Genomic DNA, 24,469 nt, shown 5'->3' with positions numbered 1-24,469 from the left:
TGATTAGTGGTGAAAATAGTGATGAATTTGTGAAAACACCAAATACCCCGTCTTAATTACAAATTTCAAAGTCATCTCATCTCGACCATCCTATATTAGCCTTTTAATTAAACAAAGTTTTCCATTGTAAACGAACTTCCAGCTTTAAATACTAACACAACTTCGCTACAATGAAATCATTTCTAAATATTTACATAATATTGTTTCATTATCCTATTTTTATTTATTTGATTCTTTTTTAATTTACTTTATTCTTTTATTCTGTGTTTTATACTTTTATAATGATAATAAGTATTATACTTGATAATGTACCATGTTTAATACAGCTTGGTGAAGAAACCATATATATATTTCCAAACGTTTAAGAGTTAAATATTTGTTACTGTACACACATGTATCAAATGTTCGTTGTTACTACTGTAGTTCTTTTGATCATTTTCAGAATGCTAAGTTGATTTATTATATCTGAGGTTATGTGGTTATATAATGTGAAGAGCAGAATGATGGTCAACAGCCCTTTTTCTTCACTTTTTCTTTCATAGGTGAAATCCAATGTATAGGTTTTTCTCATGATGACTACAAAGCAGGCTCACGCCAACAATATGTTTCACCCAACAATTGTTTAATGTGACTAGAGCTTTAAAAGAGTATTAACGTATCACTTACCTTTTATATGGAGTTGGTTCGTATTCTGGGTGACACATGTTTAACCAAGAACGCTCACAGTAACAAAGAGATACGTCAGCAAAGATGAAAAGTTCAAAAGTTCGTATAGCTGCCATCGTTCTACTGTTTATTATTAGATTTTGTTTATGCATGCAATAAACAGAAATATATTATAATTAATTAACAATAGCCTAAAACAAATTTTGTTATTAAGCTGATTTTCGTAATACTAAATACACATATATTTCTTGCAATTTTTTAACCACCCCTTTAACAATTATTTATTATATTTTTGTAACCCCGTGTCACGTGGTAACATTTCATGTTGTACTAGTGAACCACTGCTTCGAGAGTTGTAGACAAGTTCTACATGTACAATGGCGTGTCTTGAACGCATGGATTAAATAAATTTATTTAACTTTAAACATACGGAAATCTAAAAACTGATGAATTAGTAGACTTTGTTACATAAAAATGTTAAGAAGTTCGAAAGTTTGTCAAAAAGCTAACGATGATTCAAATAGGAACTTGGTGGAAATTAAAAGTAAGGTAGGTAGGTTGATTTGATTTTGAATTTGACAAAGGCTTAATCACATTCACACTATCACTTAATGTTATTACTAGTGTTAATAAATGGAATCAATTTATAGCAATAGAACGTCTAATATTAAGAAGTATTTTATTATTATACCAATATTACTTCAGCTTTTAGTAGTATTAAGTAAGTATCAAAATTGAATAACAATAAAACTTTAAAAGTTAGTGGAAGAATAGAACTTGAAAAAATCGCGCACAGTCGCTGATTTGGTTTAAAAATAAAAGTAAAATAATTGCTACCTTCATGGACGAGTGAGTGCCAGTACCAGTGAGAGCATGACGACCAAACCACCGAATTAGCATGCAGAGTCTACGATGAGAGAAAAAATTAGCTGAAATGAGTTATTTCCTTTCCTGGCAGTGGGTGTATTTATTATTATTATATAACTTTAGGGGGGAGTGAAGCGTAATTTAGCACTCAATATTTTACTTTTTAAAAATGTAGTGGAAAAAATTTATTTGCAATATTATGAAATTTTAGTCAGCCTAAGACTAAGGCTCTGAATTTGTTTTTAAAAGTTTTAAACATTTATACAGTTAAGTTAGATGTAAATAAAATTCCAGATACTAAATATTTATCACATTAGAATAAACATACAAATTGTACAGTAATGCTGTATATGCTTGCTTTAATGGTTAGAGGAAATATTCACTTTTCAATGTAGAAACTTCCTTATAAAGCTCATGATTTTATATATATATATATATATATTTAAATGTTGAAAGAAATTTATGGGTTGCAGCAAAACCCCAGTATTAGCTCAAATTACTAAAAGTCAGTCAATAATGCAGGAAAAAATATCTTTGCTTTACAAAACAAGAGGGAAATAAAATATTTTGTTCACTGTCTCATTTGTTTTTGTCAAAAAGTCTGTAAACTGATTGTTTTGGATCTGTCTTATATAAATTGAATTCAACTTTAAATCATCTTCAGAGAATTGATCTTCAATCTTCAAATATGAATACTTATTCACAACTTTTTGTTTTTGACATAAAAACATGAGATGTAATTTTATTCCACAGATGAGCATTAATATACTATAGAAGAGACAAGGCACAGAGAATAAGATGCTTTTAAGTCTTAAGTTTTTATTTTTGTATTTATGAAGCAGTTGGTGAAACCTTTTATACAAGTAAACTGAAAAGATTACTATTTATTGGACGAGTACATCACATAGTTTAGAAGTTACTTTCATGTCTTGTAGAAATAAAAATTAATGTTACTCAATTATTATATAGAAACAGAGAAAATGTCATTAAAGTCTAAACCAGTAACATAACCTTGATAAAAGATTGCTTATAATTCTGCATAAAGGCTTCTCCATAATTGAAATAACAAACCTGGGAGAAATTTGTATATATTGCTGTGAATACAAGTGAGATAAGATAACTTCAAACTTGAACATGCATGTTAAAGATGGGACCTTATTAATTAAAACCAGAAGGCTTTTCTCATGTCAGAATTTTGAACTAACAATAATGTAAAATGATTCCTTTTGGAGCATATCCCTGAGATATTACTCAGCATATACATTTGTGTGTATTTACGTGCGTATACAGAGATTAATGTGAATGTCTGATATTAAAATATAAACAGATAATTAGGTATTGGTAGAATTATTTTGGTTTTGAATTGTGTAACATGGTTTTGGGTCATTCCATGTCAAATCATCCAGGGGGCTGCAGGTGACCCCCACAGAATTCCTTGAAAAAGTTCACGTGCTCATCTACCCATATAATGAAAAATTGCCAAAGATTAGATCAATACCTCTAATAGTTTCTGGTTTACAGCCTGTAAAATTTAATTAATTTTGTTTTATTTTTGGCAAATTCATTTCTGGGCAACTTTGGCTGCTTAAAACTGCAAGAGTAATGGTGGTAGAAGGCTGAAATGTGCTACACTACCTGAATTAATCTCGCAGAATTCAAAAATGGTCTTAAACCAAGTTTATCTCTCTTATGATTTGCATAATGAGGTTGTAAAATCATAAAAAAACATTGGTTTATTTAATAAGCCATAGCTCTGAGACTTGATACAAAGCTGAATTGTGTTTTCAAATTTCCTATAACATATCAGTTGATAAATCAGAAATTGTTGTAATTAAAAGTCTGTTAGATCTCCTGTAAAAAAATTTAGCTGTATGCACTTTTTTATGATTTAGCTAAAAATAGCCCTACTTCAGGCCACAGTTTGACCATGTCATCAGATATTCAGCCTTTTCAGATTTTTACCATATATTCTTATGTCTCTAAATATGATCTACAAAAAAAATCAGGATGGTGTTTAAAACAAGGAGTTATCATTTTTCAAAGTATTCTCTGATCATACATTTTATATTTTTTAAAAAAATTCAGTTCAGGTGTGTTACTGTGTGCAAATATATCCATGCAATTTTGAAAAATACTTGTCAGAATGTTATGAATCCCAATAAAATATTCTAAGTAATTCATTTCTGAACAAGTTTATTGGCATAACTAGTTAATCACATGCCAATGCAAATATACTATTCAAAACAAGAAACGCAAAAGGGATATCTTTTTTATTTTAAAGAGAAATATATGTAATAATGTTACAAGCTCAGAGTATGTGATGTTACACGTGTTAAGGCACTGATTGTCAGACCAAAATGACAATAAAAGTTGTGCACTTTGAAATCGGAGGAAAACATCGGATTTTTCACCAAAATGCATGCGTGTCCAATAAATTTGTTTGAGAGATCTGTATGTTCTACAAGTGCAACATGTGCAAAATTCCTATAAAAGTGATGGGTTCTCGGTTTCCATAGCTCAGTGTTAAGCCACCGACACGCAATACAGTTACGTCAATATTGACTGAAGCACAACACAACAATGCCATTGGTCGCTTGGAAGCAGGCGAATCTCGATCAGATGCTGCCAGAGCTCTGAATGTCCACCCAAGCACCATCACAAGGCTATGGAATTGTCACCAACAACATGGATCAACTCGTGACCATCCACCATCTGGCAGACCTCGTGTGACCACGCCTGCACAAGATCGCTACATTCGGTTGCATCACTTTTGGGATAGGACCACCACTGCAACGTCTACTGCCTTAACCATACTAGGGCTGTGTAGGATTTCCGATCAGACCGTACACAACCGTCTACGAGATGCAGGAATCCGACCTCGACGTCCAGTCAGAGGCGTCATCCTCACCCAGCAACATCGTCAAGCACGGCTGCAGTGGACTCAGGCACATCGGGTGTGGCTTCATCAACGATGGGGGCATGTTTGGTTCAGCGATGAATCACGTTTTATGCTTCGTAGGCAGGATGGAAGGACCCGTGTTTACCGTTGCCGAGGTGAATGTTTTGCAGCAAACTGTGTGCAGGATGTTGACAGATATGGTGGTGGCAACGTCATGATGTGGGCTGCCATCGCCTACAATGCCAAAACAGACACTTTGCACATTCGAGGGAATCTTACGGCTCAACGATACATCAACGAGATTCTTAGGCCCCATGTGCAACCCATCATGGTGAACGTCAACGACGTTTTTCAACATGACAACGCCCGTCCTCACACAGCCCGACTCACCACTGTCTTCTTGAGACACCACAACATCAACGTTCTTCCCTGGCCCTCCAGATCACCAGATTTAAACCCCATCGAACATCTTTGGGACGAGTTGGACAGACGTCTGCGACGGCGACAACCTCAACCGCAGACTCTACCTCAGCTTTGCAGGCTGAGTGGACAGCCATTCCACAGGATGTGATTCGTCATCTCATCGCTTCCATGGGCAGGAGATGCCAAGCAGTTATTGATGCTCACGGGGGTCATACTCGTTATTGACGTTGAGTGACGTTAAACTTCAACTAGTGAGCGTGGACTTCGCCTTTGCAGACTTTGGTTGTTCAGCAGTGAATGTGCAAAGTTTCACACATGTCATACAGAACTACCCGGAATAAACTTGTTAACAATTTGTCTCATATTTTGCCTTTTGCGTTTTTTTTTTTTGAAGAGTATATATTGTGTAAGCATTACAGTTATGCAGATATGGCTGAGTTTAAGATTTATAATATAATAAATACAAAGGTAAATCAGACACAAAAAGCACAATGCTACAACAGGGGATAACTGAGAAAGATTATAGTCACACCAAACTGCAATACTCATGACAATGAAATGTTTCAAAAACTGTTTTGGTGATAAATTAGCCTTAACAACATCAAATAAACATTGTTTTGTTCATACAGCTTGAATACATTTTTGAAATTTGAATTTATGTTGAGACCACTTTGACTTAGAACATAGTGGTGAGCACTACTGCCTTGCACGGTAGGTGCACTTGTCAGACAAAGAATATGTTGGAAAGGAAACCAGCTTTCATCTTTACGTGATCTTGCAGGCCATCAGAACAGTTCGTTTCCTGATTTTTTCATAAATGACACCAACACATTGGAATGTTCATCTGATCTATCTTTTATGTTTCCCACATACCATTCATGATCGTATATGCATGCCACATATTTCCCTTGCTGATAATTGTCATTGCTATCATTAGACCCTATTTGAGCTGCTGCAGCATCACTTTCACTGCTACTACCAACAGTTACAACTGTGTACACATCATCATCTGATAGCCTTCTCATATACAATTTGTTGGTAGAATAAAGCTATGATGTGGCCTAATACTTGCCACAGTTTTGTATTTTTCATAGCACTCAAGTAGATCAAACTTTACACAATTCTGCAGGACTGATTCCTGATTGACAAGAAAGAACTGAATGCCCTGAATGTGGTCCTTTGCCCAATGGTACATATTAGAGACACTTAAAATTTGATAATTTATCATTTTACACAACCTTGAATTTTTTGAAGATCATGTTCAGAGATGTAAGAATATATGGTAAAGGCTGATTAGAATATTTCAATGGGATTCATAAATTATTTCAAAATTGTATGGATATATTTGCACACTGTAACACACCTGAATTGAAGTTTTTCAAGTAAACAATGCATGGTCAGAGGATACTTTAACAAATTATAACTTAAAAAGTAGGTTGAACACCATCCTGATTTTCTTGTAGATCATATTCAGAGATGTAAGAATATATGGTAAAAATCTGAAAAGGCTGAATAACTGGTGTTATGGTCAAACTGTGGCCTGAAGTAGGGCTATTTTTAGCTAAATCATAAGTTGCATGCAACTACAGTTTTTTATAGATCTAATAGGCTTTTAATTGCAACAATTGCTGATTTATCAACTGATGTTATAGGAAATTTAAAAACAAAATTCAGCTTTTGTAACACATTAAGTCTTACAGCTATGGCTTATTAAATAAACCAATGTTTTTTTTACAATTTTGGGTTTTCAGGTGATTTTACAGCCTCACTATGAAAATCCTAAGAGAGATAAACTTGGTTTGAGACCATTTTTTAATTCTGCAAGATTAATTCAGTCAGTGTAGCAAATTTCAGCCTTCTACCACCATTACTCTTGCAGTTTTAAGCAGCCAAAGTTGCCTAAAAATGAATTTGCCAAAAATAAAACAAAATTAATTAAATCTTACAGGGCTGTTAATCAGAAACTATTAGAGATATTGATCTAATCTTTGGCAATTTTCATTATGTGGGTAGATGAGCACATGTGAATTTTTTCAAGGCATTCTGAGGGGGTCAGGTCACCTGGAAAATTTTCCAAAGTTTGGATGATTTGACATGGAATGACCCTTTTAGTATTGTGTATCATTGATCTGTGTGCTTCAGGAAGTGGTAAGCTGATAATGAGGACAATATTATTGGATAATGGAGAACTGTAGATAAAAAACATAAATCTATTTTCTATGCTACTGATTGTGAGAATATTCTCTTCAATCATTTCTTTCTTTGACCCATCACTAAAAAAATCATATTAACTGAAATATTGAACAGCTACATCAGATTAAACCTTGTGTTTGAAAATTATTTTAGTGTTAACTACATAAATTGAAGTGAATTATTCCCATACAACTGTAACAAAGAACCTAATTGTACTCCTTCATTCAACAGTTTGAGGCAGAGTTTCGAAGGTTTTCTTTGGAGCGCAATAAGCTGACAAAGTATGAAGAGTTTTATAAAAAGATTGAGCGACTACATAGACTATATGATCTGCCGTTTACACTTTGTTATTCCGATCCTATTCATGGTGACCTGCTACCAATCAACAATGATGACAACTTTGTGAGAGCAGTATCAGCTGCAAAACCACTACTCAGAATTATAATACAAAGGAAAGGTAAACTGTAAAATTAATGTCTGGGTTTTATTACATATTTATATAAAGTTGTGTGTATATACACAAATAATTTTGTTTATTAGTTGAGAATTGTGTCGACAAATTAAAGGGAACTGTAAAAACATCTTAGATCATTTGAGTAAGTTTGTGGCCCCAGTCTAAAGTTAATATTATAACTTCAACCATGAAAACCAAAATCAACACGAAATTTATCACTTGCTGATATAACATTTTGCTATAGCTTGAATGTTTTATTATTTAACAATCTCCCCTTTGTGTGGATTCCTGTACATGGTGAGGAGACCTTCCAGGGAAGATTCTTGTTCTTCCAGTTTACCTCCTCTGGGATCTAAACATCCACCCACATGTTTGTCATGCGTGGTGACCCGTGAAGGGGAGGATAGGATCCTGGTGGTTGAGAGGTCCAACCCTCACACACCACTTTGGCCTTGAATTCCTGTAGATGGGCAGCCTTGGGGTGGTCCAGTTTCTGAGCAGCAATATTTAACATCTGTAGCACCTGTTGTACCTCATTTTCTTATTCTACTTTCTCTTTCAGACAAACCTTTAGAGCAAATGTTCCCCTTTTTTATTCAGAAGTGACTAGAAGGACTTGCTGGCTCTCCAAAAAAAAGTCAGTAAAGAAGCTTCGATCTGTTGACATTGGTGGAAACATCCACATCTCAACACAGTGAACTCTTCTTGAATTCAAAGGCAACTGGGGATATACCTATTGAGGTATCCCACATTCTCAAACCTCATCGCTTTCTAGCAGGCCCATGCACATGCTTGGTGGGTAAGACGTCAAAACCAGAAGGAATCTTGGATTAAGTTCACAACCAGCATATCTTCTACCACTAGTTCCAAAGTCATATGGGACAAGATTTGAAAGGTCAGTGGGCAATATAATTCTGTCCCACTCTCGATTTTACTCTTTGATGGCCAGGAAGTAGCTGATACCAGGAGCATCTCCAATACTCTAGATGAAAGCTTTTGCTGGGTATCTAGCACTTCTGCTTCTTTCTTCACCTTCTTAGCCATCAAGACTCGGGCAGAGCAATCACCTCTTTTCTTTCTAGCTGATTGTCTCTATGACTATTATTGTTCCTTTACACTGGTGAAACTCAAACTGTCCCTTCGTCGGTCTGGCAGTACATCGGTTGGACCTGATGATGTACACTATGACATGCTGTGCCATCTATCTCTTGCTTCTTTTTCTATTCTTCTGATTGTTTTTAACCAGATCTTGCAGGAGCATGTTTTTCCTGATGCCTGGCACCATGCTATTGTCCTACCTTTCTCTAAGTCTGGGAAGGATCCCAAGATTCCTTCAAACTGCCGTCCAATTGCTTTGACGACTTGTCTCTGTAAGACCTTAGAGATGATGGTTAATGCTTGTCTTGTTTGGTTCCTTGAATTAAACAACCTGCTCTTGCCCACCCAGTGTGTGTTCCGATGACAACACTTCACCATGGACCACCTGATTCGACTTGAAACATCAATCAGAGAAGACTTTCTCAAACGACAACATCTTGTATCAATATATTTTGGCATTGAGAAGGCTCATGATACAACAGGTTTGGCATTTTGCAAGACCTTCGTATATATGGATTACGTGGCCATTTGCCCCATTTTTATTAAAACTTTTTAATATACAGGAGATTCAGTGTTCATATGGGTTAGACACTTTCCCGTTCTTTTCTGCAGGAACTTGGAGTCCCTCAGGGCTGTGTTTTGAGTGTTACATTTTTCAGTTTAAAAATTAATGCCATCACTAAACAACTCCCCCACTGTTGCAAATGGGCTCAATGTCAACAACTTTCACATCTCATATCAGTCATCAAACATGAGGTATATTGAGTGGCAGCTACAGAATGCCCTCAGTTGTTTACTGAAGTGGACCACAGCAAATGGCTTTAATTTCTCTCTCTCTAAAACTGTTTGCATACACTTTTGTTGCCAACAGGGTATTCACCCTGACCCTGAACTCCGTATCAGTGAAGTTGTGCTGCCTGTGGTCCCTGAGACAAAGTTCTTGGGGCTTATCTTTGACTATAAGCTGACCATTATACCACATGTCAAGCAGCTACAAGTCAAATGTACGAGAGCACTAAACATCCTCTGTGTCCCCTCTACCACCACTTGGGGAGCAGATCAATGTTCTATGCTAAAGATATATTGTGCTCTTATTCGATTGAAATTCGACTATGGATCAGTGGTCTATGGCTCTGCCAGACCCTCGGTCTTAATGATGCTGGACTCCATTCTTCATCAAGGACTTCGGCTCTACATTGGGGCTTTCTGCACTTCCCCAGTTCAGAGCTTATACATAGTTTCATGAACCTTCTTTGCACCTCTGCTGTTTGCAACTGTCGTTACTATATGCTCTGAAACTTCATTCCTTACCAAAGTATCCCACCTGGGGTTATGTTTTCCTTCCTCGGATCAGTGGTCTATGGCTCTGCCAGACCCTCGGCCTTAATGATGCTGGACTCCATTCTTCATCAAGGACTTTGGCTTTGCACTGGGGCTTTCTGCACTTCCCCAGTGCAGAGCTTATACATAGTCTCATGAACCTTCTTTGCACCTCTGCTGTTTGCAACTATCTTTACTATATGCTCCGAAACTTCATTCCTTACCAAAGTATCCCACCTGGGGTTGCGTTTTCCTTCCTCGGTGGATCAAACATTTTCAGAACAGATGGTCTGCCTTTGCTCCTTTTGGCCTTCGTATCCAGGTGCAGTTGGATGAATTGAGTCTGTACTTGGATAACATTGCTGTATCCACCGGTCAGCCCATCCCCACCATGGCTTATTACAGTCCCCAAATGTTACCTTTCTTTAAGTCATCTGAGAAAAGCAGATACTCCAAATTGAAAGTAGTCTTTTATTTGCTGAATATCTTTTGAACCATCTTTCCATTCCTATTTATATGGATCATTCAAAATCAGGTGACTGTGTAGGCTCTGCCATGGTTTGTTGTGGTTTGGTAGTTGTATGCAGAATCCCCTCTACATTTTCTGTGTTCAGTGCTGAACTATATGCTATTTCTCTTGCCCTGGATCCACATAGAAGCTGAGCAGTATTCACACTGCACTATTTATACTGACTCGCTTAGTCCTCTATTGGCCCTGGAATCACTTCTTTAGTTCACACTCTGTTCTCACCAATATTAAAACTGACCAGTCCATTTCTCTTTAACACCTACTTCTATCCAGTTTTTCTGTATACCAGATCACGTTAGTATTCACGGGAATGAGCTTGCTAACACTGCAGCTAAATCTATCTGCTCTGGCACTATCACTGCTGTGTCTGTTCCATATATGGACTATGATCCTGTAATTAAGGCTTGGCTCCATGACAGCTGGCAGTCAACTTGGAGTGAGCAACACAAAAACAAGCTTTTCCAAACAAAACCTCATATTGGACTTTGGCCGTCTTGCTTCCATAAGGATTGGAAAGAGGAAGTTCTAACTAGACTATGTATTGGTTACAGTTTTTAACTCATTGTTTTCTTTTATCTGGAGCTGATGCACCAGTGTATAGTCTGTGTAACATTTAGATCACATCAAGCCACATTTTACTTTCTTGCCGTCGTTACGACTTTCAACGATGGCACTGTTTTAAACATGTTCTGTCCCAAGGTTTGTCCATAATATTAGACAGTGTTATTGGTGATGGTGACACTGCCCACCTTGGTAAAGTTTTTAGTTTTTAAAGGCCATTAATCTTTTTAATGCCATTTAAGTTTTTTAATTTATACATTAAACCTTTTTTAATGTGGTTCTCTTTTAAGAGACAAAGTACAACTAGTTCAATTTGAAATTAGAAAATGGCCGCAACGTTAAATAACTCAAAACCAGGACTGGAAAGGCCAACAATATTCACACTGCACTATTTATACTGACTTGCTTAGTTCTCTACTGGCCCATGAATCTCTTCACGTTGGTTCACACCCTGTTCTCACTGATATTCAAAACTGACTGGCCCATTTCTCTTTAACATCTACTTCTATCCAGTTTTTCTGGATGCCAGGCCACATTGGTATTCACAGGAACGAGCTCGCCGACACTGCAGCTAAGTCTGTCTGCTCTGGCACTATCACTGCTGTGCCTGTCCTATACATGGACTATGGTCCTGTTTTCAAGGCTGGGCACTGTACCAGCTGGCAGTCCACTTGGAGTGAGCAACATGAAAACAAGGTTTTCCAAATAAAACCCTATATTGAACTTTGGCTGTCTTGCTTCTGTAAGGATTGGAAAAGGAAGTTCTTTTAACTAGACTATGCATTGGTCACAGTTTTTTAACTCATTGTTTTCTTTTATCTGGAACTGATGCACCAGTGTATAGTCTGTGTAACATTCGGATCACATTAAGCCACATTTTATTTTTTTGGTTCCCTTTTAAGAATCAAAGTACAACTAGTTCAATTTGAAATTATAGAATGGCTGTATCGTTAAATAACTCAAAACCAGGACTGGAAAGGCCAACTTTAAGTGACTAACGCTGCTGATTGAACTACCCATAAGTCATCCTGACGAGTTCTTATTAAAATTTTGCAACACGTCTTTTAAAACTTTTGTTACTTTACTTTTTAAAAATGACCATAACGTCAAATAACTCGGAACCAGGCCTGGAAAGGCCAACTTCAGTGACTGACAGTGGTTTTTGTACTTACCTGTATAATTACAATTATGCTACAGAAAGTTCTTTACGATTTCTGTTACTGTAGTTTTTCTCTTAACATTGTAAACTAATGTAAACATTAGTTTTGTGCTATTTGTGTTTTTTAAACTGTTTTGTTTTACCTTAATTTCCTCTTATGAATTTCACTAAATTTACTTTAATTTTACCTTTCTACTGGATGTTTGGCACAGATGGCTTAGCTGCTTTGTGTCATAAAACACTAAATCAATCAATCAATTTAACAATCTTTACCAATTATCCTCTTATGAATCTAATTGTTCCTAACAAAAGCATTAATTAAAAGTAATTGTACCTAGCTCATTAATGTTGCAGAAAATTTTTAATTTAAGTTATGAAGATGTTCCTAAACAGCTTGTGTTAATTTTCACACATTTCTATTATTCTTAAGTAAAGTTATGATGTTGAAACAGTTAATATATTTCTTTACTTCTGCTGCATTTATTATGCATGTAACTGAAGGTGCACTTTCAGAGAGTGCAACATAAAACTTTTTTTGGTTTTTGTTTTATGCTCAACTTGAAGGATCACTTTTGGGAGAGGTGTATGTAATATTTTCCATTAAAAAATATTATACAATTAATGCCATAAAAGTATGTTCAGTTTTTAAATTTAGTACTTCCAATACAAGATGTCCCCTTTTACTTGATGCCATTGGAAAATAAAATAAGGACCAGCTTGGGGCACAAAAATCATCCAGAGAAATACCTGCAACAATTTGTATCTCAGTCATGGTAAATAAAGTGCAGGATAAAAATCTACAAATACAAGGGTTGGTGATAGATACCATTCAAATTTCTAAAGTAGTGGTGCCTCCCGCTAGTACAGCGGTAAGTCTCCGGATTTACATCGCTAAAATCAGGGGTTCGAATTCCCTCGGTGGGCTCAGCAGATAGCCCGATGTGGCTTTGCTATAAGAAAAACAAACAAACTAAAGTAGTGGTAAATAATATGATCAAGAAAGATTGTCTAAAAAACAACACAAGTCATGTACTCAAGCTGCTTCTCCAAGCTATTTATTCAACTGTTGCATAACTCAAGCATGTGTAGAAGAAAATAGGTATTAATTCTATTCTGCACAAAGGCATACTGATCAAGTTGCTGAATGCAGTGTCTGTGTATTTCTTGACTGCTTAAACTTGGAAACCAGCATCTTCAAACACTTAATAGATGTGGAAAGCATGCAAATAGAAGTTGTGTGCTTTGCACATGGTAACCTTGCAATGAAGCATTTGCCAAACTGTGCTGCAAGGCTATTTTCATAATGCACAGTCATCAGGTAGGTCATTTCTGGACATGGAAATATGGACTAACATAGTGAGGCCCTAAAATCATTTTAATATAACATACAACAACCTTTATATGACTAAGTTTTCAAATTGTCCAAAGTCTGAATGAAATTGTTCCCCATTTAACTAATTCTGAAGTGGAAATGTAGTCCAATATTGCATACATTACAAAATTTCCGTAATCTTTGTTCATTACAACCTCATGCTTTTATTGAACAGTGTAGTCTCAATTACAAAACTGTTTATGGACAAGACAATGATTTTAAAAGCTCTCTGCTCTTCATAGTAGCTGTAATCCAGTTCATTCTCATTTTATAATTTTATTGTGTTCACCTAATGAGGCTGTAATGTGAGCACATGCCTAACCACTAATTATATAGAATGTTGTCCAGAATATGCATCTAACTTCACAATAATTAAATTCAAAGGCTAAGTAACACTTACTTTAAATTATTTAAGAATTTTTCTTTGTTTTTAAGAATAAATATTTCTGTAAGTTTTATCATTTAAAGTGATTGTCTAGGTTATACCACTTGTTAATTTGTTCAAATTAGCCATAGTAGTTATTTAAATTCTTTGTGACACAGGTAACAAATGCTTGTGAAGTATTGATTTGTATGTCTTGTAACACATTCATAATATGATTATAAGCAGTAATTTGTTTTGTGACACAGTATATGCTATTGTAGTTGTAATTGTTTTTGAGTTTCAATATATGTTAAAAGTCATGGTTTATATTAGAGCTGGGCAACTTGATCAATATAACTGATTACCTACTAATCAGTTAATCAGAATTGTGTTTCTCAGTTATCCCAAAAATAATAAACTTGTCAAAATTAGAGATTCCAGTTTATTATTGTTCCAACTATCCAGGTAGTCAAAGCATAATTCAAATTTGCTATCCTTGTCTTCCTTATGGAAAATCTATAAAGGCAGTCTGTTATCTTTATTTAGAACTGCTGACTAGAGGGAAGGCAACTGGTTGCCATAATTTGCCACCAACCTATTTTAGTTTGTAGGTACCATGATTTGAGGGCACTACTAATTAATTAATAGGATCATTGATTAACTGGATGTATCTACAGAAACTCTAGCTTTTAGTCAAATGTCTTTTGAACACAATAAATCACATGAATTACAAAGTTATTTATGCTCAAGGTATAAGACTAACCAACCCAGACACTGATAAGCCAGAGTATGAAGTGATGTCCATGTTGAGAATAAGGTTACTTTTGTGCATTGTACAGTTTACATAACCTCTAGAATCTCTACATATCTTCAGTTTTTTCAGTATTCTTGTGTATTGCATCTGGTATTTACCACCATCTTTTACTAAATTCGTAATTTAGGGTAAAGTGACTAGTTAATAACTGGCATCAAATACATACCATTCTTTGATGGATTGTTCAGACAGAGTATTCATGATGAAACTTTTTAGAATGGATGGCAACTGCCTGTTGTGGAGACACAAGTGTAGAGGATGATGCTTGAAAGTCTTCCACCTTTCATCTTAAAGTTGTCTTCAAAACGTCGTCCTCTACACTTGTGTCTCCACAACAGGCAATTACTATCCATTCTAAAAACTTTCATACATAATACCATGTTGAACAGCATTCTGTGAAGGGTTGTGGCTTATGTACTTTGATCCCATCCCAGTACATAGGGTTAATTTATTAGCGAATACTGTAGTTGGTATTGTTTAGGGTATGTTTGTGTGTGTATGGTATTAAAATTATGGTTAGTATTGTTTGTGACACATTCAGTGTTTAATATTAAATTTATAATCATTATTCTTTGTGAAGCATGTTAGGTTGTGGTTAATCTTCTTAATAACAATTCTGTGTATGTATAATATTAAAGTAGTTGTGATTTGCATTATGTGTGATGCTTCAGTGTGTTTAGTATTAAAGTTGTAATTAGTACTAATTTATGTTTGTAGGAGAGAGTTGGGAACAACTTAATGGTTATAGAAATGCCAACAGAAAGCGCAACTTTTTAAGTCAATATCTTCTCCCATCTACTCCAAAATCCAGACCACAACTTTCAATCAGTCTTCCAGAAGACTTCCGTCAAGTTTCTTCCATCATTGATGTGGACATTGTTCCAGAGACATGCCGTCGAGTAAGACTGGTTAAACACGGGTCTGACAAACCACTGGGGTTTTACATCCGAGATGGCACAAGTGTGCGGGTTACACCCCAGGGTCTTGAGAAAGTTCCTGGTATTTTCATCTCTCGATTGGTCCCTGGGGGCTTGCAGAAAGTACAGGCTTACTTGCAGTTAATGATGAGGTATTGGAAGTAAATGGTATTGAAGTTGCAGGAAAAACGTTAGATCAAGTAACAGACATGATGGTGGCTAACTCATCCAATTTAATCATCACTAGCAGGCCAGCAAACCAGAGTTGTGTGTCTCTTCCAAGGCGAGGCTCTTTTGGTCGATCTTCACAACTTTCCCATGAGTCTCAACCATCAAATACATCATTAGCTAGTGATGATGACCAGTATGATGAAGATGAAATCAGAGATCACTCTATTGTGTTATCCACTGAAGAAGTTAATGAAGAAATCATGAATACTGACAATAGTGTTGTCACATTGTAACATATTTACACCCAGGTTATTTCTTATTCTTTGTTACTTCTGTCTCTTGTAATGTGGTTTGTACTTCTTCCTTACCATTTGTTAAACTGCCTAAATGAAATTAAAATGCAAGTAAAAGTTTGATATCATGGAATTACAATAAAAGGTGATTTATTAAGTTTTACACAGCAATTTTACTGTTAAATAACTTATTTTTTAGTCCTTGATAATAAACAGAAGCTGAACATGAAGTACATCTAGCTAATTTAGAAGGGGTTATTACAAATTTAAAGTAATTAGCAAAATATGGTAAATGCTTCTTTGAAACATTAAATACATGTTTCTTGCAGTGCAAGTTTTTTTCAATCTACAATTATTAAATTATGTTAAGAAATATTTGACCTTAATTTTTACCCCTTCAAACTAGGTGTCTAATGCATTTTTCCAAGTACTTGATGTTTTATTTTTCTTAGTAACAGTATCTAAAGCAAGCACCACGTGAGAAGCATGGTAAGGAATGATTGTGAATAATTATTGCTTCATTTATTGTAATAGTAGTTTCTTTCTTTCTGTTTTGAGAAGTGAATCTTTTTTTTTAGCTTTTCCCATATGCATGTTAAAATTTATAAAAAACAAACTTATTGCTTAGTGTAATATTTGATATAGATCAAATATAGAAAACAAACTAAAACTTAAATATTTATTGGTTAGGCAGAAATAAAAGCTTTGACCAAAGCCAAGCAGATGATGGGAATTATGGCTTTGAACAAAATCCAGCAACTATAGACTGTAAGAAATAACAAGGGTAATAGCTTTGAACAAAAACCAACAGCCAAAAACTACTTGGGAAATGACGCTGAAGTATATGTAGGGAATGAGACAGAAATGGCTTTGAATCAGCACTGGTATCTGAAGACTGTGTAGGAAATAAGACTGGAATAATGACTTTATGTAAACAGTGACATCTAAAGACTGTGTAGGGAATGAGACAGGAATAATGGCTATATGTAAACACTAGCATCTTAAGACTGTGTAGGGAATGAGAAGAATAATGGCTATATGTAAACACTAACATATGCCTTTATGTAAACACTGACATCTAAAGACTGTGTAGGGAATGAAACAGGAATAATGGCTATATGTAAACACTAGCATCTTAAGATTGTGTAGGGAATGAGGCAAGAATAATGGCTTTATGTAATAATTATCATCTACAGATTTTAGAGGGAATGAGGCAGGAGTAATGACTTTTAATCAGAGGTTTTGTTAGGTACTAAAGATTCATGGCTCTGGCCCATAGCTATGTGAATTTTCAGTTTTTGAGCATGATATTGTTCATGGGTTTTTATCCTGATTTCTTAAGACTCCAACTGAAGGTTCAGGCACTGTCAAATTGAAATATAAACAGGCCCATGCACTAGTGCTTAACAATGCTTCTGTTTTGAATAAGAACCAATAGCTAGAAGATAATTAGGGTAATAATGACTTTAGATAAAAAATTAGTACCTGAAAATTGTGTAGGGAATAAGGCAAGAATAATTATTTTGAAGAAAAACTAACAATTGTGGAGAATAATGCAGGAATGACTTTGTATGAAGACCAACATCTATGGTTTATGTATCCAGTTATAAAGGAATTATAGCTTTGGACAAAAAATCATCAATTACAGATTTTGTACCTAGATTAGAAAAGGTTATAACCTTAAGAAAAATAAACAGTAGCATACTGTGTTCTCAGTTTTAAAGAGGTTATTACTTCTGATATATGTTTTCCCAATCTTCACAAAATAGCTTTTCTCAACTAGCACTGCCTTCTATCAACACAAATTTTCAGTGCATGCCACTAGCATTCTATCTCTCACTTATGCACATCCACATGCAAGTGATCATGCAGCAGCTCTTCCCCAATAGGAACACAACACCATTTCTATAATACCAGTGCTGTATTCATATCTGCACTCATTAATCACTTCTCAGTTGGCAAAAGTACTGTACAGATGTACCATTCTTTTTGCTCATGGATCTGTCAGTGTTTTCCATTACACTACTGACTTTGTTTTTTACTATTTATTTCAATTTTCACAGTTTAATACTGTAAAAAATTGCTTTTTTTTTCTTAACTTTTTTTATTTTTTCAGGGACTTCTTACTAGTGTATTGAGGATCCTACTCTGTGGCAAATAGTACCTGACCCTGATGTGGGGTTGAATGCAAATGTTTGATTATGATGACAACATAATTGCAATATTTGATTATGATTACATTTTTAAGGAAGAAAAGCAGAAAATCAAATATTAATATCAAACTATCTTTTTGTTCATTAAACTTTACAATAAGTTAACAGATTAATTACATATCATTAAAGTGATCATAAAATAGTTTAAATATGAATTTTTATTCCTGCAACTGTTGCATTGAGTAAACATCAGTTGTACAGTTGTGTTGCATCTTTTTGGTTTGAAGGCTTTGTCCACAATAGAGAAAAGTAATTCAACAGAGGTACTAGAGGATGGAATCTAAAGGCTTAAACAAGTAGCTCTTGCCACATCTTCATTATTGTGGTGATCTACTTGCTCTTTACAAAATACTAATGGATCAGCTTCTTCAGGCAAACATGGGCTACTGAAATATTCTGAAACTTTGGTGTCAGAATCTGGCCTTTGTCTTGGTTCTATATTTATTGGTTGTTGAGACACATCCTTCATGAACTAAGTGGTGGTGTAGTATTGTCACAATCAGAGTTTGAAGTTGTGGTAGTTTCATTGTTCACAGCAATTATGTTGGCTAGCACAGCTGCTCTCACTTCCTGCACCTCTTCAGGAGTACACCAGACAACTTTCATTTCAGATGGAGAGTGGCATTAACTTTGAATATTAGTGTGTTAAACTTAGGTAGCTGCTGATCTATATCATACTGCTGTACTCTGAGGACTGCTCCAGTTTTCATTTTGAAGCCTACAGATATAATGGAGTACAATGCTGGATGCAACTTTTTCTTTTTGAGTCATACCTGTGGCTCATTCAGAAAGTCAGAATTTCAGCATCTTAGCCATGTTGGTTTTATATATGTTGATTTTTCCACTGAAATTAAGTTTCTGCATAGTATATTCAGACATTTTGAGGAGTGATCTAAATATCTCAAGCTGAGATTTTCGTCAGGTTGCATTGACTGATTGGAGACATACCTCATCTTCAAATAGATCAGTTGCATGAGTGGAGTGGTTCACATGGGACACCAGAATCAGCATTATTAACAGCAAAGCTGCTAAAATGAGCTGATTTGAAAGAAAGTTTAGTTTCAAGGCTGACTGACACTGGGTGTAATTCTTCATTTCCATTACCATCATTTACATCATCTGTGTTGGTCAGCTCAAAAGATCATATTTGGGGCATGGTCTATAACAACATGACACCTTACACTGAATGCCAAATTATGTGACAACATTCTCATAGTGTTTCATATCTTCAGCAGGATGTAATCCATGAAAATGTTGACAAGTCAACACTATATTTCATATATTGACATCAAGTGTGTAGTCATTTCAAGGAAGTATCTCATTTGTTGATTTATCTATATGTTCATGGTGAGACAAATCTCAGATGCTTGGGAAAGGAGAGCTAAGATTTCAGCAGCGATTGTTATGCTGTTGATGAATAGACGTACTAAGATGCTTCCATGAAGGCAGGTATGATGAGGCTCTGTGATGCTAAGTTATAAAAATGCATTACTGACAACAGTTAAAGGGGCACTAAACCCTTGGCAGTGATGTGACTGTAGCCTCTGTGATGGCTGGTTGTTGACTTGGATTTTAAGACTGCCATTTTTTTGTAGGATTTTGTTGTTTGGATACAAAGGAAGGTAATTCAGGTTTGTTAGCTTGATATGATCAGCCTGTTTTGTTGATAGTATCATAAACATGCAAATGTTTTCTCTGAAGAAATAGCAGTTAATATGACTAACATTATAACAAGTCTGACAATCAGTCTGTAATCATTACAGTGAAGCCTGAAATAAATATCAAAAACAATATGATGGATTGATGGTAAATAATATTTTATTGCATCAGTGTAAATAATCTTCATTAATACCAAAAGGAAATATTTACTAGAGAAAAATATTGTTACCATTAGATACTTAAGGAAGTTTGACTTAGTCATTTCTGTAGCAGAAATTGATATTCAACAGTGTTTATATTTTGCCCTATAATTGCCTAAAGTACTTCTGTTGAAAGCATTGAAATGTTGAAAACTAGTGATTTGATGATTAACATATTTAATTTTTAATTTACCACTCCTGCTTTTCTAAGCTCAGTGATCCAGAGCTGAGGAGCTTTAACATGATGAGTAATGAATTGATGTCTGAAGATTTTTTGTTTATGTACAGGTATTGGAAAGTTGTGAAAACCATTTCTAAAATGTTAATGCCAAAATTGCATTTTTTGGACCATAAAGACATCCAGAATGTTTGTCTAGGACTTATGCTTATGGACTAATATGAGAAAGTAGACAGACTGCTGATCCTCCATGGTATTGAGACTTCCCACAGTGGACCTAATGTATAATTCCAGGTCTTCTTAGGTTTTGGTTTATTGGCTTCAAAATAGAGTATTATGGTCACCTATTGCACTGTCTCCAGTGATGCACTCCTTTGGACTTTCCACTGCATTTTCTCTCTCTTTTTTTTTTTTTTTTTTTTTGGAATATGGGAGTTCTTACCACTTGCCAGTTTCTAGCCATTGGGGTGGTGAACCATAGAGACCTGTTCTTCTGAATGATGAATCATACCACCTTCTGCAGGTATTGCTGATGTATCTGACTTTTTACTGCAAATGTGATGTACAATTCCAGATGCTGCCAGGTTTTGGTTGTAGTACTATGCCATATCTGTCTGTGTATCTGACCTTTTTTTTTTTTTTTCTGTTGTAGCATTCCTTCTTCCTACCATCCCATGAGTGTACATTCCCAGTAGGTCTTGTTTTGGTTGGAGATGGTCTGGTCATGATTAGTATCATGTAGATGGATTACATCCTTCTCACTGTAGACCTGATTTGCAGTTCTAGATGCCATCAGCTTTTGGTTGAAGTATTTCTTCATGTCAAGAATATATATACACATATGCAGTATATAAATGTTTTTATATGAGACCCAATTATAGTGAAACTGTTAAGAACTTCCACATATGATGTTGAATATTTTTTAATTTTTTAAGTTTTATCAAAATTGGGCTGAAACTGTGGGAGAAATTTTGTGGACAGACAGACATTAGCCTATATATATTATTAAGCACTTCATGTAGGTATGCATGTGATGTAGTGGTGGCTGAGCATGAATAAAGTATTAATGTAAGAATAAAAACTAAATGGTGTCAGCAACTCACTGAAAAACCTCCTGGAATTCTGCAACTTTTTAACAATTTTATTTGTGTTTTTATTCTGGTGTAAATACCAGTGAGGTCATGCTTTCTTTTCTGAGTTTTTGCATTGTTTTCTAAGATAAAATTATCATTAATTATATATTTTCATTTTGCAAATAATTTTTGTAATTGTTATCCTGCTTTTACTATAAAAGCTAAGGATTCTCAAAAGATTTTCTTAGAATCATGGATGTGAAACAAATCAGTATTTGTGTTAATGCTAAATATTTATTATTTACATTTTAAAAGGTTTCATCAGAAATGGTAACTTGGAATTAAACTTCATTGAAAAGATTTGTTTGAAACTAAGTTGTTAGTTTTGTTGTTTATCTCTGTTAGCAGTTTTGAAATGATGTGTTATAGCATACAGAAGGTGGTAATATAGAATCTGGTTCATTTATATGAAAGAAAGCCATTAGTTGAAAGTAGAATGAATATTTAAAATTTTGTTATGTGATTTATTGGTTCAAAACTGCAATTTGAATGTATTGTCAGCCAAATAGATCTAAATTAAGTAGATTTGCATTTACTTTAAATGTCATGTTATATACTGTATTTCATTTTCAGTGATTGACAAAAATATCCCCCAAATTTTTGTTTACTTTCTGTAAATTTTCTACACAGTTACAAAAGGTTGCTTCTGTTAACTTGTGTAGATTAATTACACCAACCATCTTGCACTACATGGTCTTATAAAAGTTGTTTTGGTTGTACTGTTGATAAATGTAAAATACAATTTTTATTTTCTGTTTCTTATGTATCTGAATACATTCTTTATTACTATAGAAATGATCCATAAATGATTGTGTGGAGATAAATAATATACCACAGTATATAAATAGATATCCTATCAACTTTAGAAATGAAAAAAAAGTCAGCTAAAGTTGGAATATAAAGAGGTACCAAAAGCAATTTCCATCTATCAGCAGAGTTAACTTGGCATCATCTGGTATCAAAACAGTTACCGTAATAAGGATATATGAATGGAGAGGGAATGAAATATTTTTTATTGAAGCTCACATGCTATACAAGCATTAGTAAAAGCAAAACTAAAAATATGGTTATTATTCACTTCACACCACATGTTGAAACATATTTTGCAGATGTGTACATCTCATTATCAATTTTACACTTGTCTGTCATAGCAGCTTTCTATGAAGTATCATTACTTCCAATGTGAGATTATTGTACATAGGAGTACTTTTGAGCTTTACATAGTAATCAGAAAATATGCGAGTAAGTTCTTAAATGTCAGAGGTTTGTTTGAAGGGAATAGTGAAATGGTGGTGAGCTTCCTTATTCTGTTTTTTTTTTTTTTTTAACCTGAACATTCCGTCCAATAGAATAGAGAAACAGTTATGACATGCTTGATGTTTGTAGACCTGGATCCTGTGATATATTTTCTCAAACTTAAAAGTTTCAGATGAACTTTGTCATGTTGCTAGACTGTTTTTTAAATGGAATTATCATTCAGTATTGTTGAATCATCATTTTAGATATCTTGTTTAGAAATTTCACCATTTTTGTAATTTATTTTACTTTGAATTAAGCTTTGCATATGAAATCTAGACTCTTAAATTGTTTTTAATTCAAACATGTTAATAAAGGTTAAAGAATAAAAGAAGAGTAAGGTATGTGATTTCCATCTTACTTGTAAGAGTTAACATGGAAATATACTCTTTATTTTTAAATATGCAGAATGTGTGCTTATTACATGAAATTTATATTCCATAATTTTATTGTGAGATATGATGTTTAAAGTTGTGAAAGTTTATTGTTCAGTTGTATTTAGAGTTTACTAATGTAAATGTTTAGATTATGTTTGTGATTTTAGGCAACCTTTGTATTTTAAAAACGTGTACCACAATGTGGACATTGTACAAAGATATGACGTGTTGAAATATGTTAGCAATGAAACAAGTCATAGCATAGGATTATGTTTAGCACTTCTTATTGGCAGACCCTGATGGAAAGAACCAACAGAAACTATCACCAACGTAATGAAAAAATCTTTCATTTACACTTAAACTTTTAAGTTATGATATTTAATTACCTAATAATTTATAATGTAAAGTCATATATAATGTAGGAAAAGAGTGAACTTTGTGTAGATGTATTTATGCAACTAATGATATAAGTGAATGTGCTATTCAAACTTACTGTTGAATAAAAAGTGACACGTGTATCGATGTGTACATCATAATTTTAGACATAAACCCAATCTCGAAACTTTTATAGCTTACATTTGTGTTGTATTTGCATTCGTTTTCTTATAAGTGCCTTCAATTTTTGTTCCCTAGCAGGTACAGTTTAAGTTTAACAAAGTATAGCGATGTGTTGGTATCTTTATTGTATGATATTTGGCTATGCAATAAATTACTATCACTATAAATATTAGTAGTTCTTGTTTACTATACTTAATGCAGAAACAAATATATAATAGGTAGAAAACTATCTGATTAAAAGAAGGTCGAAAATCGCTTGGAGGGAGTCACCTGTTCTGACCACTTGCACAACCATACAATAGTGTGTTGGATGTCAGTCAGTCCATAGACTGTAAAATGACGTCACTTAAACGCTTAACATTGGAATTTGTAATAAAACGAGCACATGCTATGAATCACGAGAAGAATTATGCACCCTGTAGGCCAGAACACACCATAACTTATGAACTTCAAAAGCTAGAGATAAAAATATTTGTTACTCTTAATTTCTGTTTCATTTTCTTTCTTTTTTTTAAATGTACTTTCGGGGACCGGAAATACAGTTGTATACACCTTTCGCAAAATATATCCGATAGATGGCAGAATCAGCCAATATAAAATAAGTCGAATGGTAGCTTTTTTTCAAAAACTCGTAGAAAGTAAGGTGGAATATGCGTAAAAGTTGCTCTTTTTCGCAGTCGACAGGATTCGAACCTGTGTGTGGGAGACCCCAGTGGATTTCGAGTCCATCGCTTTAACCACTCGGCCACGACTGC

General features: G+C 34.6%; 1 protein-coding gene and 1 non-coding gene across 2 annotated transcripts; one reads left to right on the top strand and one right to left on the bottom strand.

Annotated features, from left to right (window-relative positions):
* The first annotated feature begins 1,019 nt into the window (after window positions 1-1,019).
* Window positions 1,020-23,881, top strand: LOC143236034 (partitioning defective 6 homolog beta-like). The gene is given in 4 exon segments (XM_076474264.1): window positions 1,020-1,215; window positions 7,280-7,505; window positions 15,437-15,748; window positions 15,751-23,881. Coding segments are annotated over 4 exon segments (963 nt in total). The 5' UTR covers window positions 1,020-1,140; the 3' UTR covers window positions 16,101-23,881.
* Window positions 23,882-24,386: 505 nt separating this feature from the next.
* Window positions 24,387-24,469, bottom strand: TRNAS-CGA (transfer RNA serine (anticodon CGA)). The gene has a single exon. It is a non-coding gene; the product is annotated as a tRNA-Ser (tRNA).

Source organism: Tachypleus tridentatus, chromosome 13, assembly GCF_004210375.1.
Source record: "Tachypleus tridentatus isolate NWPU-2018 chromosome 13, ASM421037v1, whole genome shotgun sequence".
NCBI lineage: Eukaryota > Metazoa > Arthropoda > Merostomata > Xiphosura > Limulidae > Tachypleus > Tachypleus tridentatus.
The sequence above is the reverse complement of the archived record's forward strand: the minus strand, read 5'-3'. Positions and strand labels throughout refer to the sequence as shown.